This window comes from Juglans microcarpa x Juglans regia, chromosome 1S (assembly GCF_004785595.1).
Source record: "Juglans microcarpa x Juglans regia isolate MS1-56 chromosome 1S, Jm3101_v1.0, whole genome shotgun sequence".
In the NCBI taxonomy this organism is placed as follows: Eukaryota; Viridiplantae; Streptophyta; class Magnoliopsida; order Fagales; family Juglandaceae; genus Juglans; species Juglans microcarpa x Juglans regia.
In genome coordinates, this window is record NC_054595.1 from 3724042 (window position 1) to 3735815 (window position 11774).

An 11774-nucleotide genomic window follows, 5' to 3' on the forward strand; every position below is an offset into this window, starting at 1 on the left:
TGGTTATGTGCACTACTCCAGTACACAAAATCGAGACAAAACAAAGGAAGAAGAACCAACCAATGAGCAACAGACCGAGAAGTACTACACTTATAACAAAACAAAGGGACACAAAATTGAGGATTGCCACAACTTGAAATGCAAAGTAGAAGAAATGAGAGGCAGTGACGAGTTGGAGAGTTTGATCGCCCAAAACATTACCCCCCTACGACGTATAAGTGATCGGAAGCTCGAATACAAAAGGAGGAGGAGTGAAAGCCCAAGGAGACGAGAATCACCAAGAAGAGAAAGGATGTCACATGAACCTCGTGACCAAAGACCAAAAGCAAATGATGCCCGCAGGAACACACCCTTGGGCGAAATACATACGATCGTCAGCGAATATGCAGGAGGTGGCCCACCTCTTCAGGAAGAAAGGCATATGCTAGGTGGGCGAGATATGAGGAAGTTTTTAGTGTGGAGAGACCCGTCAAGCAACCCCGAGTACATATATCCTCCACAATATCTTTTGGCAACGAGGATTGCCGAGGGGTCGTATATCCATATGATGATGCCTTGGTGGTAACAATGCTGGTGACAAATTTTACGACGAGGAGAATATTAATTGACAACAGAAGTTCGGCAGACATCCTATTCTGGGATACATTCAGCAAGATAGGAATCGATGCGGATCAACTGAAACCAGCACCAACTACGTTAAAAGGGTTCACTGGAGACACGATACAGCCAATGGGGTCCATTACATTGCCAGTATCTATAGGCACAGACCCTCATATTGCCACAACGATGATTGAGTTTTTAGTAGTGAGAACTCGGTCAACATATAATGCAATCATTGGGCGACCCACATTGAATGCTTTGGAGGCTATTACCTCGACCTATCATCTAAAAATAAAGTTCCTGACAAAAGCTGGAATAGGCGAGGTACGTGGCGAACAGGTCCTAGCCAGAGAATGTTATGTGCAGGAGCTCAAATCAGGGCAAGGAGAAGTCAGCATGGTGGACACTAAGGAGGAGGCAATCTTCCCGTCAGCACCCCAAAAATGATGATGAAGCTGGAAACTAGAGATCAAAGTACTTTGAAGCAAGGGGAGACAGAGGAGCCCCTAGAGTTGCTCACCCTCGAAAAGGGTCATCCTGAGAGTCATGTGAAGATAGGGACCAAACTATCAAGGGAAGAAAGACAGCTGTTGATAGATTTCCTTCTAGACCATAAAGACTGTTCGCATGGAGTCATAAGGATATGCTAGGAGTAGGCGAGGAGATCATCGAGCACAAGTTGAGCATAGACTCGAAGGTACGCCCAATTAAGCAAAAGAAAAGAAACTTTAGTACCGAGAAGTACGAGGCAATCGCCGAAGAAGTGGACCGTTTACTGGTGGCATGATTCATTAGAGAAGCACAATATCCGGAGTGGCTATCCAACATAGTGCTGGTGAAGAAATTTAACGTGAAGTGACGTACGTGTGTGGATTTCACCGACCTCAACAAGGCTTGCCCGAAAAACAATTTTTCCTTACCACGGATAGACTTAATAGTAGACATAACAACAGGGCATAGGATGCTAAGCTTCATAGATGCCTACTCAGGGTACAATCAAATCAAGATGAATGAGGCTGATTAAGAAAAGACTGCTTTCATAACTGACCGAGGACTATAATGCTATAAGGTGATGCTCTTTGGCTTGAAGAACGCTGGCGCGACCTACCAAAGGTTAGTAAACAAAATGTTTAAAGACCAGATTGGGAGAAACATGGAAGTATATGTTGGTGATATGCTGGTAAAAAGTATGAAGTTTGCCCAGCATGTGGAGGACCTTAAGGAGGCTTTCCAGGCTTTACAACAATATCGAATGAAGTTCAATCCAACGAAGTGTGCATTTGGAGTGCAATCGAGAAAGTTCCTTGGTTTCATGGTATCAAAAAGAGGGATCGAATTAAATTCTGAGAAACTAAGAGCAATAATAGAAATGAAGTCACCCACGAAGCTAAACAAAGTGTAGAAGCTGGTAGGAAAGATAGCAACTCTTAACAGATTTCTATTCCAATCGACAGATAAGTGTCTTCCATTCTTTCAGGTGCTTAAGAAGGCACAAGATTGGGATGCCAAGTGCGAGGAAGCATTCACCCAACTAAAGGAGAATTTAGCTAACCCACCATTGCTCAACCACACCAAGCAAAGGGAGCCATTGTCATTATACTGGTAGTGACACTGGACGCTACGTGACCAGCCTTGGTACGAGAGGAGGGGAAAGAACAAAAGCTGGTATATTACTTAAGCAGAGCCCTGATAGGAGTTGAGACCAGGTACTCAAAAGTAGAGTTAGTCGCCTTCGCCGTAGTAGTAGCAACAAGGCAATTACAACCATATTTCCAAGTATATCCGATAAAGGTGATTACCTTATCACCCTTACAAAAGGTGTTGCAAAAATCGGACACCTCCGGATGGCTAGTGAAATGGTTAATTAAATTAAGTGAGTACGACATCAACTACATATCAAAGAACACTATGAAAGGGCAGATCTTGGCAGATTTCATAGCAGAATTTTTAAATTTCTAAGAAGAAGCCCATAAGTCATCAGAGAAGAATCCATGGCAAGTGTATGTGGATGGATCATCCTGCCAATTAGGGGGAGGAGTTGGTGTGTACGTGGTGACAAATGAAGGAAGAGAGTCGTACCATGCATTATGATTAGACGAAGCAGTGCTCATCGGTTTAGCAATAACAAAGATGTTAGGGGGATAGGAAATTGAAATGAAAGTAGACTTGCAGGTAGTGGTCGGGAAAATCATCGGGGAATACCTAGCGAGAGGGATCAAACTCATAAAATATATCCACCAGGTTCAGGAACAATGCAAATGCCTCAAGTACTTTCAAATCAAGAAAATTCATCGAGGAGATAATTTCGAAGTTGATCGAAGTGGCATTGTCGTGGAAGGTTGATCTACAAACGATAGCCAGTCCAGCACTAGGAGAGGAAAATTTGCAGATTGGAAAAAATACGTTGGGATGGGCTAATGATATAAAGAAGTATTTGGAGATGGGTGACCTACCCCCATCCTGGGAAGAGGCAAAGAAGTTAAAAAGCAGGGCGACTCGGTGTACTATGGTAGATGGGGTGCTTTACAGGCGAGGTTTTTCAAACCCATTATTAGGATGTGTAACAAAGGAAGAGACAAGATACGTAATGAAGGAAATACACGAGGGGATATGTGGAGTCATTTGGGAGGACGATCACTCGCTGCAAAGATTGTAAGGGCAGGATATTATTGGACAAACACACTCGAAGATGCGAAGGAGTTCGCTAAAAGGTGTGTCCAAACGCACCTCCTGAGGAATTACAATCTATAACTCCACCATGACCATTCGCCCAATGGGGAGTAGACCTAGTAGGCCCTATGCCTCCCAGCAAAGAGGAACCAAGTTCATCATTATGGCCATCGACTACTTTACGAAGAGGGCGGAGGCTGAGACAATGGCAACAATAGCAGCCCAGAGTGTGACAAGGTTCCTATGGAAGGCAATGGTGTGCAGATTTGGAATACCTCAGTGTATCATTTCTGATAATGCAAGGCAGTTTGATTCCGAACATTATCGCCAATGGTGTGTGGAGTTAGGAATCAAAGTCAAGTATTCTTCCCAGGCCACCCCAACCAAATGGGCAAGTTGAAGCAACTAATAAAACTATCATGGGGATATTGAAAAAGAAGATGGGTGACAGAAAATGATTGTGGGCCGACGAGCTCCCAAAGATTTTATAGGCTTACAGAACAACACCAAAAACCTCAACGGGCTAAACACCTTTCACCCTAGCATATAGAAGTGAGTAATGGCACCGGTAGAAATCGGGTTACCAAGCTACATGAGGAAAAACTTTGATCCAGAAGCAGACGTTGCAAGGTTAGAAGAAAACCTAAATCTATTGGAAGAGATAACGGCAGATGCAGAAGTCAAAGTTACAGCTTCTAAAAATAAGGCAGAGCAATACTTCAACAAGCGAGTAAGGCCCAGATCTTTCAAAACGGGTGACTTAGTGCTGAAGAAAACTGGTGTCACCACAGGAGAAGAAGAGAAATTAGGCCCTCGATGGGAAGACCCTTATGTTATAGTAGCAAGCCACAGACTGAGAGCTTACCACCTCAAGGATGTTGCAGGGCATGAGCTACTCCACCCATGGAATGCAAAGTATTTACGAAAGTACTACGTCTAAGGGAAAGATATGTAGCTTTTCTTTTATTTATCGATTTACTTATTGATATCATTTTTCAATAATAAATTCCTGCACATTTTTCCCACATTTTTCTTTGGTTTCTTTTTTTTTTCTTTTTTTTTTCTTTTTGACAAACTCAAAAATGTGGCCAGGACCTAAAGACAAAAGGTGACGTGGTCAAGAGATCTCCCACTAGCCTAAATAATTAAAGATAAAATGGTCGAGGGATCTCCAGTTAACACCTTCTCGCAAAAAGGTGACATGGTCGAGGGATCTCCCATTAGCCTAACAATTAAAGGTAAAACACGGTCGAGAGATCTCCCGTTAACAACTTCTCGCCAAAAGGTGACGTGGTCAAGAGATTTTCCACTAGCCAAATAATTAAAGGTAAAACGGTCGAGAGATCTCCCGTTAACACCTTGTCGCCAAAAAGGTGACGTGGTCGAGAGATCTCCCACTAACCTAATAATTAAAGGTAAAAAGGACGAGGGATCTCCCGTAAACATTTTCTCTCCAAAAGGTAACATGATCGAGGGATCTCCCACTAGCCTAATAATTAAAGGTAAAGCGGTCGAGGGATCTCCCATTAACACCTTCTCGCCAAAAGGTGATGTAGTCGAGGGATCTCTCACTAGCCTACTAATTAAAGGTAAAACAGTCGAGGGATCTTCCACTAGCCTAATAATTAAAGGTAAAACGGTCGAGGGATCTCCCGTTAACACATTCTCGCCAAAAGGTGACATGTTCGAATAATTTCTCACTAGCCTAATAATTAAAGGTACAATGGTCGAGAGATCTCCCGTTAATACATTCTGGCCAAAAGGTGACGTGAGCGAGAGATCTCCCACTAGCCTAAAGAATTAAAGGTAAAACGATTGAGGGATCTCCTGTTAACACCTTCTAGCCAAAAGGTGATGTGGTCAAGGGATCTCCCACTAGCTTAAAGAATTAAAGGTAAAACGGTCGAGAGATCTCCCGTTAACAGCTTCTTGCCAAATGGTGACGTGGTCGAGGGATCTCCCACTAGCCTAAACAATTAAAGGTAAATGGTCGAGAGATCTCCCGTTAACACCTTCTCGCCAAAAGGTGACGTGGTCGAGAGATCTCCCACTAGCCAAAAGAATTAAAGGTAAAACGGTTGAGAGATCACCCGTTAATACCTTCTCGCCAAAAGGTGATGTGGTCGAGGGATCTCCCACTAGCCTAAAGAATTAAAGGTAAAACAATCAAGAGATCTCCCATTAACACCTTCTTGCCAAAAGGTGACGTGGTCGAGGGACCTCCCACTAGCCAAATAATTAAAGGTAAAACGGTTGATGGATCTCTCATTAACACCTTGTCGCCAAAAAGGTAATGTGGTTGAGGGATCTCCCACTAGCCTAATAATTAAAGGTAAAACGGTCAAGAGATCTCCCGTTAATACTTTCTCACCAAAAGGAGACATGGTCGAGGAACTCACCCATTAGCCTAACACTTAAGGTATGAAAAATTTAGCCTGGTACTTAAAGTATGAAAAACATTATGTTGATATCTATGCGCAGATTACCAAGAAATAGCAAAGAGTGCTTATTATCCGATAAACAAAATTAAAAAAGGGAACAAGGCATTAATAAAGATGTTTGCAAAGTCTCATTAATAATATAAGGAAGTCTCATTGCATACAAAGCTTCACAAAAGTTAAACAAATCCCTCACGAAGTAAAAAACTTTCAAAATAGACAAGTCTTATGAGGGACGAGGAAAAGCATCTGTCATTTCAGGCCGACCAAGGGAGTCACAAACATGCAAAGCAACCTCACTAGCACGAATAGACTTCTAGTTCAAAGTTTGTAGGTTCGTCTCTGGTTTGGCAGGAAAAAGCTCTCGAAACTGTTTTACACCGAGTTTGAAACCAAATAGGCTAGCGCCCAAACTTTGGGAGCGGTGGCTAGTTGGAGAAGAACCCGGTTGAGGTCTTGTTGTGATTCCTCCAAGGCGAGAGTCAGCTCAGATACTTGTTTCTCAAAAATAGAGATTTTCATTCTAGCAGAATAAACAACTGCGCTAAGTTGAACATACTCGTTATCACTATTTTTGAGATTTCTCTTCACCTCAATCAAAGTCTTTTCAGCCTCTGCTTTCATGCCTTTCACCACACCTAATTTTATAATTAGCTCTTACTGCTCATTTTCTAGGGAAACCAGGCGAGAGGCGTAGTTAGACTTGGCCACCTTCGCCTCTTCAAGCTTTACCTTTACCCGGTCATGGCTCGCAACCAAGTCATCTAGCTCTTTCAAAGCAAGCTCCACCTGAATGGCCAATTCGTCTCTCTCTTTGTTGAAGACCTCCACTTGGGCGGCCAAATCATCACTCTCTCGCACGGCCACTTCTGCTTGACTAAGGTGAGTGGCCAAATCATCCATTTCCTGCACATCCATCTCAGCTTGGTGAAGACGAGCAACAAAGTCATCTCGCTCCTGCTCAACGTTCTTCGCCTGGTTTAAGCGGGTAGCAAGATCATCTCGCTCCTTCTCGAGTACAGCCACTTCTTGGCGGTAGTAGTCGGCATCCACAGCAGAACTCGTCAACTTTCCTCGAAGTGACTCAATCTGGGCACTGAGAGTAAATAATTTATCATTAGCCCTGTGGGAACGAGCTTCCAGCAAGGCCAACCCATTGGCCATTTGATCATTTTCCTCCTCCAAACGTAATCTATCTTCCACCAAGTCAGCAGCAAGGCGATCGACCCCTTAAAAAAATGTGTGATGAGTGATAATAGATTTTCAAGAGATAATGAGAAAAACAGAAAAGGGAAGTGGGTACGAGAATATTACTAGCGCAAAAATACTCTAAAGATGTTGAACGTCGACGTTGAAAGCCTTTTCACGACAAGCATAGGAGGAAGGCAAGGAACCCGACAAATGAGGGCTAGAAGGTCTCCTCGGGTTAGAGGCCTGAGCATGAGAATTAGCAAAAAGCCCCCGAGGAGAAGCTCCGTCGGCCTGACCAGGCTGGAGACTAGCAGGTGCCTTAACGTATGGACCCGAACACACTTCAATTTCATCCCGGTGAGATGGTCTCTGAGTAATTTGAAGATCTTCCTCAGGAACAATTAGGGACAGCTCGCCCTCTCCCTTAGGAGAAACACTAAAGGGGGGAAAAGGGATTGAAACCTTGCTCCCATTGGCGAGAGAAAGGGCTAGGAAAACAGAAGGTAAGTCAAGACTAGCTCCACCAGATATCGTCAAAGCAAGTGGAGAGTTGGAACCTGCTGCTGCTTCCTCAACATATTCCTCCTTGACATGTTCCCCCTCAGCATTTTCCACCCGAAAAGGTTCCACGGGAACATAAAGGGACCGAGCAGTGGAAGGCAGGGACAAAGGCAATGCAAGTAGAGGAGCCTCTAAGGATTGTGAGTCCTTTCGAGTAGATGGAGGCACCAACAAGGCAGGATTCAGAACGATCACATCATCCTCCTCCAGAGGGCTATCATCTCCCTTCTTTGTAAAATCATCCCCCGATGTGTTTAAGAGCTAAACAGCAGCTGCAGCGGCAGCTTCCACCGTAATTATGACCTCAAGATCCTCTTCGGCTAGAGACATTACGTCGTCCAAGGAAAGAGTTGATGGTGCCAAAAATGTAGATAGTTTGCTCAGTTTCTCCCAAGGTGTCACCTTCGTGCTCCCACTCGCCTGAAAGGTCTTTTCACTTGGTTTAGACAAAGGGGGAGCCAATTTAATGTCGCCTCCACTCGCCTGGGGTGTTGCTTTGCTTGGTTGCTCCAGAAAGAGGAGCCAACTTACTACCTCCACTCAGTGCAGGAGGAAGCAAGGAGTCACGCTTCAACGAGATGGACTCATCTGAACGAGGCGAGACCTGAGCCTTTTTGAGTTTTCTCTTTTTTGATCCATCTGCACTAGGGCATTTCTTCTTTCTCAAGTCACTCACCGATAGGGGGCACCCAAAAACTCACGTCATAATATATGGGCCTGACTGGGAACCATTAGGAACTTCTCAATGTTGCCGAGGGTCAGAAGCACATCCGAAAAACATAAGTTGGGATGAGCCTGAGCGCAAGAATCTACCAACCTCACACAGGCCTCCTCACGTGGGGAAAAATAACCTCAAAGTCATCCCCATCGGGAACTGGAGATCAGCACACCCTAACAGGATACTCCCGATTAAGAGCTTCATTGGTGGGAAATTCTCAACTCGAGCCAGTAAGCAGGAAAAATTTATTGGTCCAATCATTTATATGCGAATACTTATGCTCCAAATCAACCAATGCCCTACGAGCTCTAAAACTGTAACAATTCCCCTCCAAATGCCTAAACCCATGAAGGGACAAAAACTCATGGGCTGTTAAGTCTGGGTATTGATCACCCATGGGTTCCAGTACCCTTCGCCATAAAACGCAGCAATCCATCAAAACTCTCCAGGCGTTGGGCACCAACTGAGCTAGGGTGAGCCCTAGGACATCTAACACATCGTGAACTGGTTGCACAAAGGGCAATCGAAGCCCCATGGTAAACATAGCAAAATAAAGGACAACAAAAATGACCATACCTTTGGCGTCAATAGCTTTCTAGTTTAGAGCAGGGGCCTTCAAATTGACAGAGTCAAGAATGTTGAAGTTGTTTCGAGCATTCTTTAGTTCGTGAGAAAGAATGGTTGAAGACCAGCAAGAGCCTGCAAATATGGACGTCGGAGGAGCAACGACAACTCAAGGAGAGGAATCGCGGGGTGGTGAATGGTCGAAAATATAAACCACACCCTTACCTTGGAAGAAGAAGAATAAGCCATGGAGAAAGGAAAGAGAGCAGGAACTCAGAAGGAGAGCAAAAACGTAAAAAGAGAGCAAGAAATGTGAAATAGACAGAAGTTCGAAAAGGGAGGAAAACGAATGCCCAAGGGGCATTAAATAGGAGTGTACGTGAGATGACGGTTGACATGCCTGAGGAATAGAGATAAAATGACAACCTGACATGCCTCGAAAACTGAAACGACGCTTAGATTCACGTCCCATCACACCGTGTGTAATGAGACTTCACGGGTTAACTAGAGAGGGCATTCCTCTCGGTCAGTACAGGCCCATTAAGCCCGAGAGGGCCCAACCCATTTCCCAAAAACCAACTGGATAACCACCCAACAACGATAAAGAATAAGAACAGTTACAAAATAGTTTAGAAGCTCTATATAAAAGGAGAATCCAAGTACGGGAAAGGGATCTGATTCTTTGAGATTAAAGATTAGTCTTGCAGTCACTGACTTAGGCATCAGAGGCTTCCCATCGAACTTTGAAGCCATCTAATATTTGGTTACAGGTGATCGTGAGGTGGTGGCAGTGAAACATGTCCATAACACTAACCGTACGAAACTTAGAAAAGTTTTCAAAATTTTGTGTTGTATCTCCAAACGTTAATCAACAGAAATGAACTCCGGTCAAATACTACATTTTTTTTCGAATGTCGCTTGATGGTAGAAATATTGTGGCGATATCTTCTAGAGCTTGTTTGACGTGTAAATTATATTTATAATATTTATAAATAGTAAGAAAATGATTTATAATAATAAAATTATTTAAATTAAAATGTTTTTATTAAATTTTAAAAAATAAATCGAAGAAAAATGTTATAAATTTAAAAAAAATCTAAATATCATTTTTTTTAATTTGAAAAAGTTGTTTTGTTTAAAAAATTGATAAAGTTGTAATAATTAAGTAATAATTAGACGAAATAAAATTTAAGATTTAAAATTAAAAAATATTTTTTATTTGAATAATGTTTCAAAATAAATATTTAAAAATATCTAAGAATAGTTGAAAATTTATCCATAAGAAAACTATTAGCATGTTTTGTCTTGAATCCCACGATTTTTTTTAAAGAGTAATTTCAAATTTAATATCTCAATTTTTGTGGGTTTATAAAAAGTACGTAGCTTCCATTTTAATTGGCAATATTAAATATCAGATCTTAAAAATTACAATTAATCACTTTTGTTCATCATCTACTTTTCAAATTGCAATATACCAAAAAATGTGACGTAAGTGGGTAATTGCAAATTTTTGGAAATCCCAGGTAGGATACTACGTACGAATGTAAACAAATTGAAGCGACTTTTGTAAACTGACAAGAATCCAAGTATAGAATTTGAAATTAATCCTAAAATAATTCGTGGAATCTAAGGTTTGGTTTGGGTAGTAAAATATTATCTGAATAGTAATAAAAAAATAATAAAAAAATAATAATAAAATATAAAATAATAATAAAAAATAAATAAAATAAAATAAAACTAAAATAATAAATAAATAATTATATATATAATCATGAAATGTATAAACGTTACGTAATTATTTTGAAAAAGAATATAATTTATTATTAAAAAATTAATTTTTTTACTTTTGTTCTATATATTATTTATTTTTTTCAAAAGGATTATACGATAGTTGTATAATTTATAATTATAAATATTTTTTTATAATAAATAATAATAAAATATTCTACAAATAGTCTATTAGTCAAACTAGCCCTAGACATAACTTATGTTATCAGCTTTTTAAAAGACATCGTACGAATTGAAAAATAAAAAAAAAGACAATGAGGTAATTCCTACATTATTGTGCCTATAGTGTACATTGTAATTTTTTTTGTTTTTTTAAATAGTTTTTAAATCCTTTTAAATATAATTTTTTTTAAAAATTATAAATTTATTAAAGAATAATTCCTTAACCGTTAAATAATAATAATAATAATAATAAATCCAGATTCAGTAGCTTCGCTCGGTAGCTTCTCTCCTCTTGATGGGAGAAACATTTTCCAAAATAAAATAGCATTGTTAGGTATATAGGATTCATACCACCTCGTTTGTTTTTATAAATAATTTGAGATTAAAGTTAAAAATTAAATAAAATATTATAAAATATATTATTTTAAATATTATTTTTATTTTAAAATTTAAAAAAATTGAATTATTTATTTTATTTTATATTAAAATTTTAAAAAATTATAATAATTAGATGAAATGTCCTTTTTGCGAACAGACAAAAAGTAAGGTAATAAATTTGCAATTAGGGCTAGTTGAAAATTTAGATAAGATGAGAATTCTGTGAATAATAATAAAATGATTCGTAAATAGTAGTAAAATAGTTTGAATTATAAAATTTTATTGAATTTTAAAAAATGAGAGAGCAAATGTTTAATAAAAATATTATTAGAATATAATTTTTAATTTTTTTAGTATAATTTTTGTTTTCAAATTTGAAAAATTACTTTTTTTTTTTTATACATGGGAGAGAAAGGATTCTATCCTTGGTTTTCTTAGTGAGAAACCAAGGTGTTACCAATTGAATAATGCTGAATATATTCATAAGTTATGTAAGCGTCATACATTCATTTTAAAAAAGTGTAGGATCTGCCATTACAAAATTAATTTTTTTTATTTAGATCTTATATTTACTCATTTTTGTTTTAAAAAATAATTTGTACTTGCACACTTTATCACTGTAAATATCATTTTATTAGATAATGATTATATAAAAAAATTAAATATTTAAAATTAAAAAATATTTATGTTTGAAAAGTTTTGAA

The 11774-nt window shown here is 39.4% G+C and overlaps 1 protein-coding gene across 1 annotated transcript; it reads left to right on the forward strand.

Moving 5' to 3' along the window:
• Positions 1-567: 567 nt before the first annotated feature.
• Positions 568-1047, forward strand: LOC121246556. The gene has a single exon (XM_041144732.1). The coding sequence runs from the start codon at positions 568-570 to the stop codon at positions 1045-1047; it is 480 nt and encodes a 159-aa protein (XP_041000666.1).
• The last annotated feature ends 10727 nt before the right edge of the window (positions 1048-11774 follow it).